The sequence below is a fragment of the Aedes albopictus genome, chromosome 2 (genome assembly GCF_035046485.1).
Source record: "Aedes albopictus strain Foshan chromosome 2, AalbF5, whole genome shotgun sequence".
NCBI lineage: Eukaryota > Metazoa > Arthropoda > Insecta > Diptera > Culicidae > Aedes > Aedes albopictus.
The window spans coordinates 441,481,578-441,506,177 of NC_085137.1; the positions used below are offsets into that span (position 1 = coordinate 441,481,578).

The 24,600-nt window shown below is 43.5% G+C and overlaps 1 protein-coding gene across 1 annotated transcript in view; it reads right to left on the reverse strand.

The window, feature by feature from the left end:
- Positions 1-707: 707 nt before the first annotated feature.
- LOC109397352 (D-glucuronyl C5-epimerase B) overlaps positions 708-24,600 on the reverse strand; it is a 38,439-nt gene continuing 14,546 nt past the window's right edge. Inside the window, exons 2-5 of the mRNA XM_019669678.3 lie at positions 11,040-11,202; positions 10,055-10,921; positions 9,445-9,993; positions 708-4,229 (exon numbers count right to left, since the gene is read on the reverse strand). Coding sequence (XP_019525223.3) covers positions 4,078-4,229; positions 9,445-9,993; positions 10,055-10,921; positions 11,040-11,202 — 1,731 coding nt within the window. The 3' untranslated portion in view covers positions 708-4,077. The remainder of the gene's footprint in view (positions 4,230-9,444; positions 9,994-10,054; positions 10,922-11,039; positions 11,203-24,600) is intronic.

Sequence of the window (24,600 nt, forward strand, 5' to 3'; positions counted from 1 at the left end):
GCAGAAATATTTTTGTGTAGTGAATCAATACTTAAAACACAGAGTGACCATCTTGCCCCATAGCCCCCTACTGGTTGCAATGACTCGCCCGAACAGGAAAAAAAAATTCGTACTAGAGTGTAAAAAAATCGAAGATCCAAAGTAAAGATTGACATTCTCAATTTCTTTATTCGTGTTTGGCCACATTCATTGTCGGCTGAATACCTCTCTTTTTTCTGTCATGAATATTTTCTTGCACAACGTAAAATATCCAATTTCTGTTAACAGACGCACAATTCGACTTAATGAACAAGTAGAGTAGTTAGTATTCTGATTACCAGTTTTGATTAGATTGGAAGTATAATCGGGAGCTACGAAATTGTCAGTGACAGAAAAATGAATAAGTGAAAACATTCATTCACAAAAATGAATTTTATTTCAATCCCTCAGTATAGAATTTTCATAATTCACGTTCACGTCATTGAAAATGAAAATTTTTAACTATGGTTCGTACCTGTCACACGATATACATTTGTAAAATGGACAGAGGTAGTTATGGAAGTGCTCATAGAACACTAAACTGTAAAGCTGGTAGGTATCGTCGGCCAGGCGATTTAAGCAATTACAAATACAGTCACATGAATCCAGCTCATAAATCTGTTTATTTGAAAGGATAAAGGATACAATTTCGGATATTTCCAAGCAAAAGTAAAAGAAAGGCACAAAAGTTTAGTAATAGTAATTCACTTGTATCGGTTTTTATTTGACTTTGTTCACTTTTTTGTATTGACTTTTGGGTGTACATTTTGTGGTTTATTTTTGGTAGTGATTTTGAACATTCGGATTCACTGTGCCGTGCGCGTGTGTGTGTGTACGGTAGTGTAATGTGAGTGTTGCTAATTATGATATATTCCGTATTTTTTGTCCGAATGAAAATTTGTCGATCTTGCAATACCCTACTCTAAAACCGATCAAATTCAAGACTCGACTGTCAAAGAGCGTCAACCAAACGCTCTGAGGAGGAAATGCACCCGGCAAAACTAAATACCTATAACAAGAAGGTTGTAGTAGTTCTAGAGCTAGTTTGAGGTGGTTCTAAGTATTTCACCGAACTGTGGTTTTGACTGTGTGTAATATTTTACTAGTATAGGTAATCTATCGGAAAAGGATACTGATTTGCTACAGTGGGAAAAGTTGTTATCAATCAATAATTAAAATGGTAGCAGGAAAAGAAAAATCCTTGTATATTGGTATCAGATAGAAGGAACTGTCATAATACATTTTCTACGTTGTACAACATATATCTGCTCTTCTCAACAGATGAATCCGATCATCAATACTCTACTCCGTGCTGGTTCCGCTGTAGCTAGTTTCCGTTTGTTTTTTTTCGGATTAAAAATTGTGTTAAAATGTCTTGCTCCAATTACATTTATCTACTTGTATCGCGGTTCTATGTTGCTTTTTTGTCATTTTATTGGTATTTGTACAATCATTGATTAGATATATATATATGTATGTGTGTGAGTTCTTCTTACTGATACACTCACTATAGAAGTTTGTAAGTGCGGTAAGTGCTTACTGATGGGAACTGTCGGGTTCGAACTCAGCAAGGATTCCGTCTTCCCATGCAAGGGGTACTCATCTAACAAATCCAACAACAGTTCATCATAGTCATATAAAATGTATGTAGCAATTGGGTTTATACATTGGTATTCAGTAAATCTGGTAAGGTTTCATCTACACAGGATATGAATCAATAACTTGACTACAACAGCGCGTTTTACCTCAGTTATTCCAAATGGGAAGGAGGATTATTGTCTTTTTACAATGTGCACCAAAAACCGAACCTACGTAAATAGAAGAAATTTACGATGAATTGCATCGTATATGTTTGCAAAATATAGATCATACTACTTAACTAATGTTAATTTAGTAAACAAAATTTTAATCATATTTTTTCAACAGTCTTCTAAAGTTCTTTTATTTTTTTTTTTTTATTTATTATGTAATTCAAATTTCTTTTCAATTTTGTATAGCCTGTGAAAGTCTTCCATCGTCAACTCCCTCGTTTGCAGCTCCCATGAAAAGCTGCTTCCTGGAAATGCTATGAAGTATGAATTGAGGTTGATACATAAAGACTGTTTCAATAATTCATTTCCGTTGAGGCACCGCAAACATGTTCATACTAGAAATATTCCAATTAAGTACCTTAGGCAATAGTTGAAAAAATAGTTACGTATGTATATTTATGCTTTAATAGTGCCAATTCCAGAAGGGGAGTTACTATTTAAGAAAAGTTAAGGAAACTATTCAGCAATAGAAATTATTTTTTCAGCCACAGAAATTCCATCTAATACGTCGCATTCTAGCCTTCCATTTTTCAAAATTTTACCGAACAACCTGGGCGCCTATCTAGCCATAGAAAATATGTATCAAGTATATGAGAAAGATATCTTCCCTCACGTTACATTTTACAAGCTCTTTGAATGTGAACTTCCACAAAAATTCTTACGATAACAAATCTAGCTCTATAGATCAATAAATTAAACATTAGCAAAACAATACTTTTTACAATTTTAACCACCGAACCGAGCAAACCTGATTGGGTAGAATATTTAAATCCGGTAATTTACAAGCTATAGATTTACAGAAGCCAATATTACGTCTCTAATTTACAAGTGTAACAAATAACGAAACGAAAAATTTTACAACAAAAAAGGCAAGAAAGTTAGTGTCTATAAAATAATTCTTTCCAGACTTTTTTTTGACAATCTTACACAATAATCCATCTCTTTTTACATGGTTATTTCTCAAACAACCAAAGTTCGTAAGTTCATTGAATGGCACAACAGAAAAACCAATAGCCTTTGTTTTTCCGGTCCACGATTTCACTATTTTGTGTTGGTTTAGACTTGTAGTTCACGAAAACTCAAGCACCAATTTTTTTTTTGTTCTTGGCAAACGACTGCAATTATGTTGATCGGATGAATTTGGCACTCTCAGTCTTGAAAATCAAACGATTTATTTTATTCTGCCCGACGTTTCGGCCATGGGATGTGGCCTTTTTCAAAGGACAAAAACGATAGACCAATTTTTCCCTTGAAAAAGGCCACATCCCATGGCCGAAACGTCGGGCAGAATAAAATAAATCGTTTGATTTTCAAGACTGAGAGTGCCAAATTCATCCGATCAAGCACCAATATTTCACGAATGCTCTTCACTCACTCGAGAGTGAAAACTTTGTGTCGAAACAAACAAAACAAGAAATTAATTGATGTGTTATTTTTTTTACGAAGACAATCAAAAAAGGATAACATATAAAACACAAAAAATAATGTTGTACGATGCCGTTGATTTGCTACGCAACATTCTAAACACTTCTCAGACTAAACAATGCTTCCACAATATTTACAGTTCACGTTACCCTATATACCAAAAAATCAGTGCCATCACGTGCTTCTTTACGTTGCTTTGCTACTTCTGTTCTATTACATGCTTCTAATTTATAGTTAACGATCACAATCACTATCATTTTCAGTGTTCTTTTTTTCTAAACTACTAACATACCCCCTCTCGAATCTTATGAGTATCGAGTATGTCCGCGCGTTATATGTTTGTGTGTGTGTATGTGTATTAATGTGCCCTCTTTCTAAGCTAGTTCCTATACTTTTTTAGGTAGTCTTATTCCAGTATCTATGTAATAGACGTGTGCTTTTGTTGGTAGGTATCGTATTTCAACACGCCTCCTGACCGCACTGTTTCAAGTGCTGCCAACGTGGTCTGTACTTCCGTGGTCCATTTTACGTGACAAAATCCGACAATCTCACTACTACGTGCAACAATTCACGGTTTGAATACATGTTTTTTTTCTCTTTCTCTATAAAGGGACACAACAATGAAGAACGTTTTTTTTTTTCGCTCGGAAAGATTTCCAGTGTTTGTGAGTGTTTCATGTCTTTTCTGTTTTTTTTTTTGTATCAAAGAGTGCAATTCTTCATTTTTTCTTTCTTTCTTGATTTTGTGTAAGGCATTAGGAGGAAGAGGAAGAGCCATTGTTTCTTATTGTTTGCTTACATGCGGCTGTCTATAGGTTAACCACTAATTGTGCTGCGCTCGCTTGCCGAGCATGTAATTTTTCCACCGTTCGGCAGTTTGGGAGATGATCGGATCCGGATCGATCGTGGCCAGCAGCAGTAGCTGGTTGACGTGTGTCGCGTGGTAGTCCCACCGGGCCAGATTTGGAGCGATTCCTACGGATTAATGATTGGTTAACTTTTTGATAGGGGTGTTCGGATAGCTATGCTCAGGATTGATCGGTTGTTGAGAAACAAAGTAGCTTAATTGTTGTTGTTTCTGGAAAATAGAATTCCAGCAAATGTTATTTTGCTGAATAGGTTTAAGAAAAATATTATAGAACCGGTAATAATATAAAAGAAACTAATCCATTGCAGTAATAAAACAAACCATCAAAATATTTTGATGACTAAAACGAAGCATAGATTCGAACGATATGCGGAAGATTTATGCAACTGCGAATGGTGCGTGGCACAATACTGTGTCAATGTGCGCCATAGAGAAATTTGTCGTAAACTACAATGTCGGGCCGAATGAGGACGTCTGTAATAATATCGCGATCCCAGTACAGCTTTTGCAACTCTTTTCCAAAACCGGATCCGGCTGGTACTTGTAGTAGGGTACAAATTTGTCGACCACATTGTGCTTTAAAGCAAGCTGTTGGTGCACAATCTTGGCAAAACCCCAAAGCTGTATGTCAACAGGGGCACAGCAAACGTGTTGATCGCCTTGATCGCCTTTACCTCGTTGCCGGCTGACAGAAAGCTCCTCAGAACACAGTTGACACCAGGGTTGACAAACGTCCTTCTCGTCACCACTGCGTGAAGATAACAATAAAACAATCTGCGTCCGAAAGAACAACGGTGACGATTAGCCTTTTCGTCGCCGACTGCGGGCGTCACGACGAAGCTCAATCATAAATAGTCACCCACCAACTTTTCCATCGTCCTCTTTGTTCCCTGGAAATAAGCGACGACGGGCCAAGCGAACGCCAACTGGGAATAGCTTTTATTGGCGTTTCGGCACTTACGGTAATGTGAAACCTCACTAGCTCAGTTGGTAAGAGTGCTGGATTGGCAATCTAGAGGTTCGTTGTTAGATTCCAGGTGCAATTATTTTTTTTATTAAAATCTTTTTTTTTGTGTTGCTGGTGACAACATTGACTCCGTCGGCTAGATGCACTTGGACGAAGAGCGAAACAAAGCGAATGAAGATTTTGTTTTCGTCACGACGCAAGCCCTTCACGACGATTCGCTGGCTTGAATGAGTCATCCGATGCGGAACGAGCAACGATGACGATCTAGTTTTCGTTCTCGTCGTCGACTTTTTTGGTCGTACGGCGACGATTTTCAGCCCTGGTTGACACGATGCAAGAACTTATCCTGCAGGTCCTTCTTGGTCGCTGTGTGGCGAATACCTCTCAGTTGCAGGAAGTCGAGGTATTTGTACGCTCCGCCTTCAACCATATTCCGAATCTCCTCCTGTTCGTTGACGCGGAAACAGTTGGCGTCCACTACTTGACCCCGGCAAAGATGGACTGACCGACATTTGTCAATTCCAAACTTCATCCGGATGTCGTTTCTAAATACCGTCACAAACTGCTCTCACACTGATTCCTCAAACAGCTTCAGGTCGTCCATAAAGAAGGTGTGGGTAATTCTTGTACTCCTTTCCCCACTTTCCAGTTGGTAACCATAGTTGCATTGGTTTAGTGCTCTTTTGAGAGGGTTCATAGCAAGGCAGAACCATAGCTGACTAAAGGTATCACCTTGAAATATCCCCCTCCTGATGCTGAGAGTTCTGGACCGTAACACAGCTGTTCCGTCGGTAATTTGTAGGGACGTGCTCCACATTTCCATAGCATGTTTCATCAGCCTAATGACGTTCCCATCTACCTTGTACAACTGCAGTGCCTTAAGTACCATGCTCAGGTTCATCTGCTTTTCGGTGGTTTGACCCACAATGACTGCATCTATGATGATCTGATCTTTGCAGCCTTGCGTGTTCTTGCGACACCCTTTCTGTTCCTCGGTTGTCACGTTATTAGCATCGCAGTAGGCTTGTATCCTCCTCGTTGTTACTGACGACAGCAATTTGTACAGACTCGAGAGATACGTTATTGGTCTGTACTTTGCTGGATCAGCTTTGTTTTGGTCCTTCGGCAGAAGTTAAGTGATACCCCTGGTAATGGACTCTGGTAACTGCGTGGAGTCTTCTTGCACCATCTTGAAGCATTCCGCCATCAGCCCGGGAGTCGTCGTGAGTTTTTACAGCAAAAATTGTGCACGAAATCGGGTCCTGGTGCAGTTCAATTTCTGGTATACCAGGTAGTCTCATGTATATCCTGGGCGGTTACTAGGACCGCGGTCGTGTCTCCAACTCCATTACACTGTCACTCTTCTTCTGCCAGCCACATCCCATAGCAGCTGTTCTGGACAAGGTTCTCCCATAGATTGGCCCAGAACCGCGTGACGTTGCTAATTTCCGGAAGGCCTTATCCATAATCAGACTTGCCGTTACGAATGCAATTGTACAACTCCGTTTCGTTAATGTTGAACATCTCAACTTCTGGTTTTTTCGTTCCGCTTCGAACATTCGCCGTAACGCTGTAATTGTTTCGCAAGAGCACTCAACCGCTGTACATGAGTGTCGAGGATCTCCGTAATGTTGACTTCTGTGAGATCTGCGGGCTTCACAATTTCAGCAACTTAACGAACTACACTCATTGATCCATTTCCCTCTACTGTGATAATTGACCAATCTTGGTCCGCAATGTAGCGATCCGGTTCTCCAAACGTCGCATCCACGCGGATTTTTGTGTGCTGGAGCGTGTGCGACCTTATCACCGTCTCCTTGCGGGCGCGTCCGTAATCAGTGATTACTAATCACAGCGTCTTGACAACAGTCACCTCAGCTGAATACACAGTACGGCCCACAAGTACTGTGGCAAAATATCATGGTTTAGGATGCTTACTGTTAATTGTTAACCAACAGGAATTTCGCTGGTTTGGTATTCGTTACATGGACATGGAGTCTGTCCCACGGAACAGCGTGACTGCTGTGTCCATGTGGAGCGCTAGTTCATCTCGTAGTTGCTGTCGTTGTATATCCGCTGTTGGTCCTGGAGCAGTGGCTTCAGTCGAATCACGGCTCTCACTTGCGTTCGATGCATCCAGCCTAACAGAACTCCTTCTCGATGTATCGCTCGATCTTGTCTTCTTCTCTCCCAATTCCTTCTGCGCAGGGATGGCATGTCACGCAGAAATTGTGCCCATATACGCTCATCTTTCACTGAACTTCTCAGTTTCATTTACCTTACAAAAGAGAAAGAGAAAAAACGCACAATAAAATGTACATAATTTCTCTCACGCAGAGTTTTTGTGCGGGTGATTAGAGTGCTGCGTGAGAGCAATGAGAGCCCGCAAGTCATAATCCCAGTGCGCAATTTCTGCGCGCACGCAGAAAAAACAGAACTCAGTGCACACGCAGTCTGTTCAAAGGGGTCAATGTTGCTTGAGCATTTGGTGAACCGAAAGCATGCCAGTGAGTCCAAAACCCGCTAAGGGGTATCAAATCCTGTGATATCAGAGATAAGCAGACGTCTTAAGTTGGTCAAGGACTTACAGTTGATGGATTTTTCAATTCCAAATTCCACCAACAGGCGGTGCTAGTGCGCTAACAAATTTTGTTTTACATATATATCAGGAAAATTTGCAAAAAATTGCAACTAGCGCCGCCTAGCTACAGAAACTCGAACCAAACGATAATTATTCTGAAAGCCCTTGATCTACCAAACAATTTTGCCGAAGACACCATCTTTCTAAAGAATCAGAATGCTGAGATATGTGAAATGTAAAATTTGTACGCTATCTAGCACCGCCTAGCGGTGAAATCACGAATCACGCGGCCCATATTCTGAAAGCCCTTGACCAGCTGAACAACTTTGCCAAAGAAACCAACTCTCTAAGTAATCCGGATCCTGAGATATATGGGATGGAAATTTTGTCAGTGTTGCATCTGCTTGTCTAAGATATCACATAAATCACAGACAAGTAGATGTGACACTAGCGAAATTTCAATCTCATATATCTCATGATCCTGATTACTTAGAGAGTTGGTGTCTTCGGCAAAGTTGTTTAGCTGGTGAAGGACTAACCGATAATAAGACTTAAGATTCAAAATTCCACCGCTAGGTGGCGCTAGAGAGCAAACAAATTTTAAATTTCGCATATCTCAGCACCCTCATTTTGTAGAAAGATGGTGTCTTCGGCACTATTGTTTGGTAGATCAAGGGCTTTCAGAATAATTACCGTTTGGTTCAAGTTTTTGCAGCTAGGCGGCGCTAGTTGCATTTTTTTGCAAATTTTCCTGATATTTATGGAAAACAAAATGTGTTAGCTCACTAGCGCCGTCTAGCGGTGGAATTTTGAATCTTAAGTCTTATTATCGGTTAGTCCTTGACCAGCCAAACAACTTTGCCGAAGACACCAACTTTCTATGTAATCAGGATCATGAGATATAAATATAAGATTGAAATTTCGTTAGTGTCACATCTATTTGTCTGTTATTTATGTGATATCTTAGACAAGCAAGTACTTCCATACTCCTGTGGTACACACAGTATTGCACTGGAAGCACGACTGAGTGCGCTCTCAACACGAATTTTTGTGTGCACATTTTCTGCGCGCACAAAATGTGCACGCAGAAACTGAAAAAAACATGTTTGTTCTAACATTTGTTTGAGCACTCATTTTGAGGGTGCCGCGATGGATGCCAGAGAGTGAGCGGCTGGTTTGTGTGTGAAAAAGGTTGCGTAGTTCACCCTCGCTCTCGTTGAAAGTCGTGTGTAGAGTGTATGTTTTCTCTTCTCACGTTTCGCACTGAGGAGCATGCCATCTCTGCTTCTGCGCTTCCAGCTTCATGCATTCTACTTCTGCAGCTGTGAGCATATTATAAGATATAATTGCTCGCTGTCGTGTGTACAATTTGTTCAAGTCAAGCTTGTTCGTAAAGCGAGGGAATATCTCGTTGAACATTTCCAGCATCCCTGATCAGCCGGACATGTCCGTCTCCATCCTCGTGCAGACAAAATAGCCGTGTATACGACAATTGCAATATACATATACATCTCTGGTAGTTAGTTCAGAGACAAGTGTACCGTCAATTGCGTTGTTGGCAAGCATACATACTCGAGGCATGATACGCGAGTTTGTCATTACTTATTTTTTACTGAAAATAGCAAACACCGGATTCACAAAATTTCCTGGATAGAAATTCTCCCTGCGGAAGTAAGGTGCTCGGACTAAAGCCACTTGGGCTGTACCTTTTTTATCTTAATGATCAAACCTACAACCGTGAGAGCAATAAACTTCGACAATTCACCATACTTACCCAAAGTAAAGTGCCTCAGGTCATAACTCGTTCCGGACCCGGTATCGAACAGCAGCAGCATTTTCTTCAGCGAAAGCATACCCTGTTCGAACAGCGACGCCGCCTCGTTGGAATGATTTGCCGGAGCAGTCGAGTTCAGATCGTACAACCCCAGCAGCGAGTAGATGAACCCGTTCAACACAAATGAGGGCGGTTTCGTGGGGTACTCCTCGTACCAGGCGTATTTCCCCAGGAAGGTGGCCAGAACGCCACCCTGGTAGGATGGTATCCGAAACAGTTTCAGTCCATCCAGGGCGGCCTTCAGGTACCGCTTGTCACCTTTAGAGTGGTGATACGCCCTCGCTAGTAGCGATATTGCATGCCCTTGGGACATCGCCGAGTACCATCCTCGCGATAGCTCGCCGAAACCCACTCCCAACTTCCGCCGTACCGGAATGGGCCATCCTCCCGTACTTTGATCCTGGTGTCGAATCATCCACTCTGCTGCGTCGTAAAAATGACTGATATGTTCACTGGTCGACAACGTCAGATTGTCGAAACTCCCATTTCCTGGAAAGCGAAATCATAAGTATCACTATGAATGAGTATTAACAAGGACGTGCTATCTTACCTAGAAATGAAATCTCCACCACCTTCAACTCAGTTCGGCGCATCTTCCGCCGTTTCTCCGTGTTGATATACTGCGGGAGACCTTTCTGCAAATCCACAAACAAATCCCGCGTCAGTCTTTTCCAGCTTGAAGTACTATTCACACCGATGCCGTAGTAGATGTTATCGTCCTGGACGCTCATCATCAAGTCCGCCAGTATGTAGATCACATTGTACAGTTTCTGCGTCTCTCGATTCTGCAGCGTAACCATAAAACTAGAATTTGGCCGCAGCAGTAGGTTCACACTAAGCACCAGATCCAGCACGTGATCCATCGGAAGTGCTATGGCGCTATCGAAGTGCTTTCCAGTCGAGAAGTGCACCACCGTCGTATCCTTGTCCTTCAGGTAAGATCGACTCAAAGAACTGTTCTTCGGAACTCTCCACTCGGCCAGTTCCCTTTCTCCATCCTCAACCACCTTTCGCCTCGGTTCCGGTTCTGTCAAATTCTTACTGTAATGCGACAGCCCAAACTGGGCGATCTGCGTTGCGTAGTAATAGCCCTGACTTTCCCACTGGGTCGATATGGGAACCCCCTCGATCGCACTGATACACTTGACCCGATCCCGCATCTCCACGTTGTAATTCTCGAAATACATGAAAATACCCTTTGGATCGTAAACCCCTTTCGGATTGTTCACCTTGCCGTAGCTGTGGGACCAGTCGAAACGCTTGGCGCCATCTACCGTGTTGAGCGATCCGTACACCTCAAAATACTTGTTCAGGAACGAAAACGGCAGATATATTTCGTCCCCTTCGCGCCGACACCCGATCGTATACTCCTGGTTGATGACGCAGTCGATTTCCTCCGTCAGTTCCAGTTGATTGTCTACACGATAGCAGAAAACGTGAAAAATGAACGAATGAGAATACCGTGTTAATGCTTTTCGGCTCCGTTATGTTTTCAAGACGCCTGAGCCAATGATGCGAGCATCTTATTTACATACCACTATCGTATCGGTGGTTCCACTTTGGGACGAAACCGCGGGCAAATGGCAGATCGCCGCCGCAGTTGGTCCACAGAGTGAACGTGATCAGGAATACGGCGAAGCACAGGCATATCAGCAGAAACTTCAGGTTGAGGCGCATCATTACAAGAAAGAATCTTGTCTGGAAGGGGAGTGAGGAGAAAATCATCATCAATTAGTGATAACATACCTAATTAATAACTGAATAGGTAAATGTGAAGCAAAAAAAAAATAAAATGATCATAAACCCATGTGCACACTAAGATTGATTGGAAATAATTTGCTACGACAAAATTTTATGTAAATGAAAGCACAGAGAACAGACATTTAAGCTCGAACAAAAATACGTCGAAATCGTGTGTAAAGGATTTATGTATACCTCAACGCCATCAACGTAGGCTGCCCCACTTATAAAGTCGATTTGATCCCACGATGGCAGTGTTCATCGTTGAAATACACTAGCCCACAAAGCGACACGAGCGCCAAACGATAAAAAACGACGAGCACTGGAAACTAAAATGACAACACAACAATGTAAGTGATGGGACGCTAGCGCCACACAACGGGAGCATAACCACATACTCCGAAATGACCGTTACAAAGTTTTACACAAGGCAGACAGCGAAGATAGACGTCTGTTCTCTGTGATGAAAGGCACGGGTACAACACCGAGAAAAATTTCTACTCAATGACTGAGTGGGCCTTACTCAGAAATCGAAAAATCCTTTGTTTTCTTACTCAGTTTCGGCTAAAAGTGGGACAACCCATTGGCAATGGGTTGTCCCACTTTTAACGGAAACTGAGTAAGAAAACAAAGGATTTTTCGATTTCTGAGTAAGATCAACTCAGCCACTGAGTAGAAATTTTTCCCTGTGAAGCTTTCTGTTAAGTGGTAAAAAGTTTGTATTTGCACCGAATTTCATTGAAAAATTCGATTATTCGTCAACAATGGTTTTAATCTTAATTTGAACCATCGTAATCATAATTTGAACCAATTTTAATTTTAATTTGAACTACTGGCGGCAGCAGCTCGAGCATCTCCCACAACAGCCAATTTCGTGCTGAACAATAGAAAAACATATGGATCTACTAATTCCCATAACTATTTTTCATTAGGCAGTGGAATTTCAACTAAGAATGTTTTAAACTCTTCAGGAACTTGGAAACAAAATTTGGAATTTTTCATCCCCCAAGAGTAAACAAAACAACCACTAGCGCAGTCTGTTGGCCAATACTGGAAGCTCGCCCCCGTTTACTAGTTCAAATTTAGATTACAAATGGTTCAACTTAAGATAACATTCTCCAAGTAAGAATTACTTAAATTTGATAATTTTATGACAAATAATGCGGAATATTATTCGGTTGATTGATTCTACGATAAATAAGCTTTCATTTGACGTGTTCACATATTGCGTGTGATACAATGCATGAGCTGTACGAGTGCACCGAAAATGTGCTTTCTCTGGGGGGAAATGGGTGAAATCACAGTGATTTTTCAATTGCCTGTTTTCCATGACAAAAACGCTATTTTCAATGCTTTTGAAGTCCATGTTATCAGGTTATATTACGGAAAGCTGTTTAACATCTTTTTCGGAACAATATTTGCCTAAAAAGTACGTCGTTTTAATAAATTTCGAAATGGTTCAAATAAAGATTACAATTCGACTAGTTCAAAGTTAGATTTCTTACCCTAGGATATTTTTCATATTTTTACTGAGTTCTCAACAACAGATTTAACTCGGTACGCTCGATTGTCACTTTACGAAATAGCGGCTTACAACAACATCTGTTCCCTATGTCAGTGGCGACAGATCGACATCCAACTATCGGTGAAGAACTCTAAGCACGACTGTGTACAGAGTGCAACGAACGAAAGTTGACTGTACTAGTGCTAGATTCTGGAAGTCGCTTCCAAGAATCTTGCACAAGTAGCCGGGTATTCCAAGATGTAGGAGCGCATCGCATGACTTCCCAACTGGCACTTTTGAACACGTTCCTTACATTAAGGATTACTACTGCTCAGTAGCGAATTTGTAACCGGTCTTTGTAACCGACAAGATAGCGTCTACGGTCGACCTCCCCTTTCCGGAAGCCAAACTGGTTTTTCGAGAGACCATGTCTATGTTCTCGGTGTGGCTCAACAGTCTGTTAAGAATGATCCTCTCAAACACCTTCCCCGTCGTGTCGAGCAAGTGTATTGGTCTACATATCAATGGGTCTTCGGGTGGTTTCACCGCTTTTGACAAAAGGACCCGGCTCTGACGCTTCTCAACTTCTAGGAAGACTTCCTCATCGAGGCATTTCTACATAGCAGATCGGAACATCCAAGGATCCTCTACAATAGGTACGTTTAGGGCCAGGTTCGGAACACCGTCTCGACCTGGCACTATACCTAAGATAAAGGATTTTGCAATTCCGTGCAAGTTGCAGTCACCAGCAGTCCTACGAAAGGAGGCCAAAGACTTAAATAATGACGCGGAAAGAGCCCCTCGATGATCCTACCCAGCATCTCTGGAAACTACTCGGTAGGAGTCATAACACCTCTTGTCTTGGCCATCACGCTTCTGTAGACATTATCCCACGGTTTCACATTGACACTGACAGGCAGGCCCTTTTGCTTGTCTTTATGTCGGTCTTGACTGACTTTGGTAGCCACGAATGCCACCCGTCGCTCATTTCGCTCCTCGTCAGTACGTTCTCGCTGCATCCGTCGCCTAGCCCGAAGGTTCGCAATAACTTGAGTCCATCAGTACGCCGGTGGCCCCTCATCCCAAGAGTGGACTTGCCTAGGCATGGTGTGGTGACATCACATACACGCGAGAGCGCCGTTACCAACTTGTCACCGCTTAGACTGAGTAAGTTCCGCTCACGGCAGAGCGCCTTCCTAAATACCTCGTCGTTTAAGTATCTATGATATCTTCCACCTACGAAGGCTTGACCTAGTCGACTCTGCCTCTGTCCGCTGCCTGCTTTTATTAAAGTCGATACTGTAGCGAACTGCCACGAGGTCGCTATGAGTGTTGGCATCATCGACCTTCAGTTCTAACTACTTAGCCCAGGACTACAAAAAGTAAGGACGATGATTGACTCCGCTCCGCTCCAGCTAAAGGTAATTTTGGTACTAACATTAGCCAGATCGACATTAAGCATAGCCAGTGCTTCTAGCAGGATCTGACTCCGCTGGTTCGTGAATCGGCTTCCCCATTCCAGGGCCCAGGTACCCGCTATTACCACCGGCCTTCGCTCTTTTTTTATCTGTATTAACAAAATTTTTAGCCCTAGGCTAGTTCACCTCGGGTCACACGCTTTACTTCCCTTTCGAAGGAAGAACTCACATTGTGTAAGTTTGTCGGGAATGGGATTCGATCCCAGTTCCTCGGCGTGATAGTCAGATGGTTTAAGCATCACACCAGGTCCGCTCCACTAGTAGGATGTGGGTGGACACCAATTCCTGGACGCCGCCATTTTGGAATCATCCGAGAATCAGTTGTCGTTACCGACGGGTACTCAGATGGATCCGAAATGATAGCGATATCCGTATCCCTCTCAGCAACTGCCTGATACAACAGTTTCTGAGCAGTATCACAGTGGCTCAGATTCGGCTGCGCTACCTGCACTGTGAGTTGTCAGCTGTGGCTCTTTAGAAGGCTGACACCTTGGTCTCCAGTCAGGTGCTTCCCGTTTACGGATTTCCCGGAGCAAATCAAGCACTTGGGAGAGTTTGTGTAGCCTTCACCTCTACATTACCTACGAAGCTTGATTCTGTCAGGGCCTTTCAGTCTCGCGACTTGTGTCTCGGTTCAAGACACTCACTTGAATCAAACCTCTGATGGCTCGTGTACGTCCAGCGGACGTACCGACCAGCCAACCTTGAGTTTCCTTATATTATCGGATTCTCCACCACAGGTAGCTAAACCAAGGCCACCTTCTATGTTCCGCGCATTTTCCGTAGACGAACGGCTATGGTGGCCATCTACACCTTGCACTGTTGCCGCAGTGCAATCTCTACCGTGTTGATGATCTCGTTAAGGTTTTTAACCTTTAGAGACATCGACACCCTCATCAAGCCTCATCTTCCACCAGAAACTTGGAGACAGCACCCTTGCAGGTTTTTTCACGCTTGAGCTCGAGGATCATTACGCCTGTGCGAGTACGTCGACTCCAAGATCTACGAGCTTGGCATCGCTCCTCATTGCCTGTAAGACTTTCGAGCACTTGGACTTGTCAGTCCTGATGACGGATGCGTCACCCTTCTCATTATTTTTCCTCCTGTCCACTTGTTAGGACGCCGTCTCTCTAACCCGCCCAAACCTGTGGTGGCTGAGGACCTACAAATGGTCGCAACTCCTTCCTTCCTTCAATGCGGAATGTACCTCTTCTGCATTCTTCTGATTCTGCAGGCTACCTGCGAAAGCGTAGGCCTCCGACTGGGTAACCGCCTATCTATTCCATCAGTCTCACGGCCTGTGTTCCTACTGCAATTGCCATAAGTCATGGTTCTTGGCCGTTATTATTGGGTTACGAAGACTCAACAAGGCCTGCTTGAGGCCCTTGCTGAAGTTCGACTTCAAACAGGCTTATCCTGTGAGTCGTGTGAGGTGAGACGTCTCACCGTGAGACTCTCACGTGACGTGAAACCGATCGTCTAACCTCACACGACTGATAATGAATACCAGAATTATTCTGGTAGGTGCTTTGCCCTCCTAATACTTATGACACACATGTGATACAAGAATCACTGTACAATTGCGCTTGAAATGAGTGCCATACTGAAAATTCTCTCAGTTCAAGTCAGTCTTGTTAAAATTTTCTTGACACTGCGTACCGTTGTACAGGAATCACACTCGTATCACATGTCTGTCCGGGGTATAAGATGTTAGGTTTTCCCACCACGATGGTGTAGTGTACGTTCAGCGTGCCTGTCTGGGTCATATTGACCCCAACATCTTACTAAGGTTAATACCGTCTAGCATCACGCCCGCCTTCGTTTCTCCCTGACCCTGACTTGGCGAACTTTATCACTCGCCCCCTAATCAGGCAAGTATGCACTTCAAATCGTTGTGAAACGAATCCTTAAAAGTTGACACAAATCAAAACAATTTCGTTTATAATTCACAAGTAATAAACTCGAACCGGCACCAGCAAGCAACCCCGGATCATAAACGCAGCAAAAACAAAATCCGGGTCATAAATCACCATCAACAACCGCCAACACAGCGCAGAACGCATACATCAAAACAATGTTTTTTTCCATTTTTCTCGTCCATCATCGCCACCCGCACCGGCAAAATTTTCCGCCGCAGAATCACTTTGGCTCCGTGGCATTTCCTTCGCTCTCATCGGGAAACACGGGACAGACAGACGAGCACAGAAAATTGGGAAACTGAGTGGTGGGCAGAGATGGAAGGAAACGAGCATGAATAAATCAATGATGTGATGGGGAACGAACGACATGGGCAAAATTGTAGCAAATTTTCTGACACAGCGAGAGGGAAGCCGTTCCACCTGAGAACGAGGATCGAATGTTGATAGGGCATTGAGAAAAAGAGCCACCATTAACAAATGGGATTGCAATCTGTATAAGGTTATACAGTCCGGTCTCCTATAAGACGCTGCCACCCACTTTACGCCCACCGTAATTCCCACGTTTCCTTTCACCAGTTTAGTTCATTTTCGATATGTACTTACCTTACCGATCAGGCTAAGGCCGGGGTGGCCTCTGCTGTACATAGTAGCCGTCTCCATTCCACTCGGTCCATGGCTGTTTGTCTCCAGCTCCGCACTCTGCGTAGGGTCCGCAGATCGTCCCCCTACTTGGTCGACCCACCGAGCTCGCTGCGCACCACGTCTTCTTGTACCGGTAGATGACTTGAGAACCATTTTAGTCGGGTTGCTATCCGACATCCTGATGACGCGACCCGTCCACCGTAACCTTCTGATTTTCGCGGTGTGGACGATGGTTGGTTCTCTCAGCAGCTGATGCAGCTCGTGGTTCATTCGCCTTCTCCAAGTCCCGTCTTCCATCTGCACTACGCCGTAGATGGTACGCAACACCTTGGTTCTCTGCACGTAGAGTCCATGTTTCGTGCCCATAGAGAACTACCGGTCTAATCTGAGCGTTTTACAGATAGTCAACCTCGTGTTACGGCGAACTTTATTCGATCGTAGAGTTCTGCGGAATCCAAGTAAGCACGATTTCCTGCCACAATGCGCCTCTGAATTTCTGGTTGCTGAATTGCTGATGTCGTTGTCGGCGGTCACCAGTGAGCCCAAGTACACGAATTCTTCAACCGCCTCGATTTCATCACCGTCGATAGAAATTCGGGGTGGCGGGCGCGGTGATTCCTCCCTGGAGCCCTTTGCCATCATGTACTTTGTCTTCGACACATTAATGACTAATCTGATTTCTGGCTTCTGGCTTCACACTTTAGTCGGATGTACGTTTCCGCCATCGTCGCAAATTTACGAGCTATAATATCAATATCATCAGCGAAACCAAGCAGCTGAACGGACTTCGTGAAAATCGTTCCACTCGTGTTTATCCCCGCTCTCCTTATTACACCTTCTAACGCAATGTTGAACAGCAAGCACAAAAGACCATCACCTTGCCGCAACCCTCTGCGGGATTCGAAGGGGCCCGAGAGTGTCCCTGATACTCGAACTACGCACATCACTCGATCCCAAGCTCGATCCATCGTCGCCTGGATCAATCGTGTCAGTTTATCCGGGAATCCGTATTCGTGCATAATCTGCCATAGGTGTTCTCGATCGATTGTATCATACGCCGATTTGAAATCGATGAACAAGTGATGTGTGGGCACGTTGTATTCGCGGCATTTCTGCAACACCTGGCGGATGGCGAACATCCGTTGTAGCGCGTTCACCCATAAATCCAGCCTGATATTGCCCCACGAACTCTCTTTGATACGATTCTCTTTGATCCAGGTCTTTTTTCTGCTCGGCCCCAGACGGGAACCTGCCAAAGCCCCAAGCTGCTGGTCTTGAGCCGACGGCTGCTTCCGGGGTGGGCACTCAAGGCCTCTTACGGTGACCTGGATCTCAGGGTCGTTATTTTAAGCTTGGAAAGTTAGCGGACTCACTTCCCACGATTTAGGCTCCAATTGGACAAATAAATTGTAGATGGCGGAAAAGGGATTACGTGATTAAATAAAAAAGTATCTAATTCAGAAAAATTCAATATTTAATTTTAATTCAGGTTTTAATTTAGTCTCAAGTGAAAATATAGGAAATGAGTATAAATAACGAACCAATTCTGCTCGGGTAGGTCCGGCAACGCACGTGGATGGTCGTCGTGCTTCGCGCCGTTCCTCGAAGCTCGATCTTGGACGGATGATCGTCTTCGGTGCTCGCTAGCCGTCGCTGTCGTCGGCGTCGTCGGTGGCGTCGGTGGTCACTGAGGTTCACGGGTAATTCACGCTAGCGTACGTCGACCCAGTCCCACGCGGCACTTCTTCCACACTAGGCACTTGGTTGTGGTCCATGGCACTTTTCACTCCCCGGCGGTAACGTTGTGCGGTAATATACTTGCACGGAAACTTCGAGGCCGTTAAATTTCGTGGTACAGCTCACTGGCACACCGACGTAGATTTCGTCACTGTTCCACGCTTTCCACGCTCGCCATAATGGCGGATGCTATAAAAATATTTGACAGTATCTGTGCCCCAGCTAACGCAACGACTTATTTCATCCATAGCAACCATGAGCCATTTTACGAGACGTTTCGGATCAGCTGATCGCTCATTTCATGAATGAAAATTTGACAGGAGGTTGCGCCCAAGCCCGTGAGTGTTAATATCAATATCAACACTGTTGTCGTTTCGTAAAATAGACTATTGATAAACACATTTTTCAACGCACGCTAGTTTGAGAATACTCATTAAATGGGTCTCAAGTACCCATTTTTTGCATTAGTTCTGGGCTGTCAAATAATGGGTGTTTTTCAAACTTCAGATAATGGGTATTTTTTCCACATGTTGGAGTACAGCCAGACAACTCTACAATGGGTAAATAATACCCATGGATAAGTTTGACAAAAAACGTCGCCATGTTTGAAATCATCTTTGAAATAAATTGTTAAGTGTTAAAGTTATTTGAAAACTCTTTCAATACGTGGCAATCCGCGGCAGCTTGTGCGTAATTATGGTTTTCAAACAAACCGCGCCGTAGGAATTCGGGTGTAAAGTGAAAATGAACGGACCACACCAAAAGCAGGCCGATATATTCCGAGAGCTGGAACCTAGGTAAATTCTCGATCATTTTTGCAGCGTATTCCATCCATCATTCAAAGAACATTTTTCTAAAGCTTATTTTATGAACTTTTAAGGTAGAGTAACGCCAAATGATGAACATCCAAGTGGCCAACCTGAGGACGGACATCGTAGGATATTTCACGCAAAATTGAACTAACAGTGTGCTATGGAACTACCTACCTACCGGCTTCCCGGCCCCGCCGCTGCACGGCAGAAACAACTTTATAGATTATGTATGTAAAGTTTGTATCGAAAAAGATTCGTTCAAATAAAATTCAAAAGCAAATGTAATGGAAACAATGGAAACGGCATTTAATTTAATTTTTATTATGATTTATCTTTATAAAGCTGGCGTGGCTGAAAAAAATCCAAAAATGGGGTATTTTTACCCATTTTCAATTGAAAAATAAATGGGACATTTTTACCCATTTTTTGAAGTTCGAGTCAAATACCCATTAATGGGTAAACGGCGAATACCCATTTAATGGGTTAAGCCACTTTAGTTCGAAATGAGTACTAAAGTACCCATTAATGGGTATTCCCGAACTAGCGTGCGGAAAACAAACCAGGCAAATGACTCGTTATAATAGGCAAACAAAATTATCTCTTTTTAAACATGTATTTTTTTTTTCTAGCCTGAAAACTGAACAAATTAAGGGTTTGGTCAAGAATTTTATGAAATGCAAAATGACGTAGATATCGGTGAGGCGATTTCAACGATGAGGAGGGCCAGCAATGGAAGCCGACGGTGAAGGCTGGCACAAGCACAAACCGACAACGGTGCCCAAGGTTGATAAGCGGTGCCGAAGAGAACCATGGCCAGTCAAGGAGATCGTCGCCGGGGACCAAAACGTAGGCCAGCGAGGACTGCCGCCCAAGGAAGTCGGCGAGGGAGGCCGGCGGTAGGAGGCCGAGAACAGTGGTTACCGTAGAAATTTGATGGTAGCGTGGAGACTTGAGCACGAGAGCGGAAAATTCTATCCGGATTGACAGTCCATGGACAGCAAAGAAGAACAGCGCCGGAGCCAAAATGTAAGCCAATGAGGGCGACCGCCGATGGAGGGCGGCAATGGAAATCCATTAACAGCGGTTGCCGTAGAATTAGAACGTCTATGGCGGTGCGACGGCACAACTCTCCACGCGGAGACGTGTTCACAAGGGCGGAAGACGGGTAGTTCTTCGGAAGAACTGGTGAGCTGAAATCGCAGATTTATTAAGATGGGCAGCTCCAATCCTACGCTATGGACGTCCATCTACTGCGTTTCGGTACTTGGAAAAAACCGTACACACATTTCTTACTCGCTCACTCGATAATTAAGTTCCAAAAGGGTGAGGTTGGGAATATGCGAAAGTATTGTTTCATATCAAACCTCATTATCATCTATTTGATATTTAACCAATGCTTGTTAAGACGTCCCATCATCTCTATCGTATTATTTTCATTTTGTCAATAATCTTTATAAGATAGTGCCTGAAGTCCAAGTTGAAGTAACTTGTCTTTTAAAACCATTAAAAATCGAATTTAATCCAAAATTGCATAAATATTTGAAGAAAAAAAATACATCCATATTCATTTGGTGTAGCATGAATGTAGACTTTGTCTGATGCAATTCCACTAGTAGTTAATCCGAGGAAAGCTTCCCTATCTCCGAGACCCGGTCTACACACACGTGGCTAGCGCCGTGTACTATGAGATGAGACGACTGATACCACTTGTGCGGTCAGGAATTGCTCTGGAAAATCGCCTGCCAGCCTTCCGTTGTTGGTGCGGTGTTCGCAACTTCGGAATTCATCTCACCCGCTGTCGACTAACATTTCAGACCGCCTGTGGATCTCTCGTGTACACCATGTGCTCACCATCGAGGAGACTCGCTAACGCAACTTGGAACATCGCAAAGGACAAGAAGAACTCTCCCGAAAAAAAACACTTCTGAACGAAGGCTGATTAGTGATTATATTTCGACGTGCCGACGGAACTGCCCAGCCCAGCCTTAAACAACACACATAAAGTCGTCCATCCAGCATCCGGATTGCTTAAAGCCATTGTCGACGATGTCTTCCGATCGTCCGTCGGCCCGCGCCGCCGCCACCACTAGACGGGAACTTGAGCTTAATTTGATGATCTACAAAAATACAGCTGAATTTTAGGCATATTCAGAGAACATGGATGATGTCGTCAATAAATCCATATTTGCTTCATCTTACAAAGTCGAATTTGTTTTGTCGAGATTGTTTTTCGATGACAATGAAAAAATGTGTTTGTTACAGGTTGCTATGTTGCTATGGGCGAAATAAGTCGTCGCGTTAGCTGGGGCACAGATATTGTCAAATTGTTTTATAGCATCCGCCATTATGGCGAGCGTGGAAAGCTGGATACTTATCTGGACGAACATTTGAAAAGGGCCTATCTGCTTTTTGTAAACAAACATGTTTCTGTCTCTGCAGGGCCCATCTGCATCCACCCACGCACATCAACACCCTTAACAGATAGCTTGAAGAACACTCTTTCTGATAAGGGTGTTGATGTGCGTGGGTGGATGCAGATGGGCCCTACAGAGACAAAAACATGTTTGTTTACGCAAAGCAGATAGGCCCTTTTCAAATGTTCGTCCAGTTATGTGGTCTACTACGGACTGTTAATACTTTAGAATTTCGTTACCGAATAAGAGAGGGATCCATCCATGCATCGGGTTTTTATTCCAGTCGATGTCCTGGTTCCGGGATCCATGATGGGATGACGTGGCATTCATACTGAGTATGGTTGGTATGAATTGGATAGTCGTTTGCTGAGGATTGCGGACTGAAATTTGACAGCAGCCAGGCTGCTGCCAAACCTCCAAAATGATCAGAGTATGCCTAGATACAAGTTCGGTTTGTAAAGTCACGCTAAAACAAGTAAAATGTTCAATGACACAAAAACTTGTTCATCCTGAACGAAAACGTTTTTCTAACGCTTTCCTGTGTAAAATTAATATGTGCTAGTTTATAAAATATATTTGAAAGCTTGCTTAAAACCAAAGCAAATGATAACATACGTTTTATTATAACTTTCGCTGTAGGCAATTTGGTTAAACTTTGTGTGAAGTAGTTCATGCGTGTGCTTTGAAATTGATTTCCATAGAGATAAGCAACTCAACAACGGGGAGCACTCGAGGAAAACATACGTGTTCAAATTGAATAACCAAAATAGTTGAGTCCGCACAATAGAGTTAATAAACTATAGAGGACGAATGTCGCTGCTGTTCCCTTTGTTCTCGCTCGCAAACATGTCGGGTATCTATCTGTCAAACTGCATACTTTTTCGCTTTGACACTTATAGCCCGGCCTATCTCCGCCAGCAAGAGATGTTTCGCCAGCGACGCCAGCGACATTCTTCCTCTATAGTTTATTACCTCTATTGTCCGCACACCTCGTTTGGTCAGGGGGTATTGGATCGTGTGGATTGTGATTTTTAAATTCAAATTTTTATAGGGTTGTAAAGGGCATCTGACACCAAGGAAAAGGAGTAGGAAAGATGATAGGGATAGACTAAATTTGATTCAAATAATTTTTCAATTCATTTTCTTAAGTTCTATTTTTTTAGACTTTAATTATATTAACACGAATTCATTTCCATTTACTATCTACAAAATATTTACATATTGGAACCTACTTGACAGGTTACATCTTGCAATCGGTGATAGCAGCGGCATAAGATTTGAGAGAGTATCTTGTAGTGTGATCGCGCGGTAGTTCCCGCAATCCAACTTATCGCCCTTTTTGTAGATGGGACACACGATACCTTCCATCCATTCCTCCGGTAATACTTCCTCCTCCCAAATTTTGACCCAGTGTAGTGCTTTCACCAGTGCTCTCCACCGTATTTTGAAAGCTCGCTTGGTAGTTGATCTGCTCCATCGGCTTTATTGGTTTTCAAACGGCCAACCTCCTCCTCAATCTCTTTGAGGTCAGGGGCCGGAAGTCTTTTGTCTTGTGCCGCCATTGAGGTGCTCATCGTAATGCTGTCGCCACCTCTCGACCACCTCACGCTCGCTCGTGAGAATATTCCCGTGATTATCTCGGCACATGTCAGCTTGTGGCACAAAGCCTCTGCGAGAGCGGTTCAGCTTCTCGTAGAACTTTCATGTATCCTTAGCGCGGTACAGCTCTTCCATCGCTTCGCGATCTCGTTCTTCCTGCTGGCGCTTTTTCATCCGGAAGACTGAGTTCTGCCTGTTCCGCGCCTGTCTGTATCGTGCCTCATTCACTCTCGTACGGTGTTGCAGCATTCTCGCCCATGCTGCATTCTTCTCGTTTTTCAACTGTTCACATTCGCCGTTGTACCAGTCGTTTCTGTGATTCGGAGCCTAGTGCTGTAGCCGAGGTACTACCTATGGCGAAACGGCGTTTCTTACTCAGCCGCTGGCGCTGGATGCCAGAACAGACGCTGTTTGAGCCGCACCTCCTTGGTGAACAGACGCTCGGGTCGTACTTCCTCAATCTAGCTAAAGTCAGAAGGACAACAGTGCTCAGACTGCACTACCAGCTAAGCACACAACTATTAGCTGGCGGTCTTTGTTATAGCTTCACCCATGGAAGCATATGAGCCTCATATTATGAGGTAGGATCTTGTGAGGACCAGAGCTACGTTGGACGCTCTCCTTATCGACACACCGTTTTGCAGCCTTTCGGCTGAAGCTTATACCTACAGCACATTTTGATGAAATTTCTGCAGGACATCTTCCTCAGATACCTGCAGAAAAACTCCTTCTGTGATTTCTCCAGGGTTTACTTCAAAGACGCCTTCGAAATTTCCCTCTGACATTTCCCCAGGGAGTCGTCCAGGAATACCGGATAGGATTCATTTCAACGATTCATGCAGAGTTGCTTGGTTGAATTCTTCGAGGAATCCCTGTTTGATTTTTTTTAAGAATTCTTCCTGGGATGCTTCCAGGATTTTTTTCAATTTTACAGTATTGATCTTGCATATGCAATATATGTATACATATATTATCCTCGGCAGATATCTCACAGAATTTCTCCAGGAATGTATTCTGGAATTTTTCTATGGATTCCTTCAAGAGTTCTCTGAGGATTTCCTCGGGGATTCGTCCAATAACATCTCAAGAAATTCCGTTAGGAATTTATCAAGGATTTTTTCTAGATTTTTCACAGGGACTTTTCCGATACTGGTATTAGAAATATTTTGATTGTGATAATGAAAGTGTGTGCTAATAAAAAGTTTTCTCCGCTGTACTTTTTCCGCGATTCCGCTCGTGGCGTGACAGCCG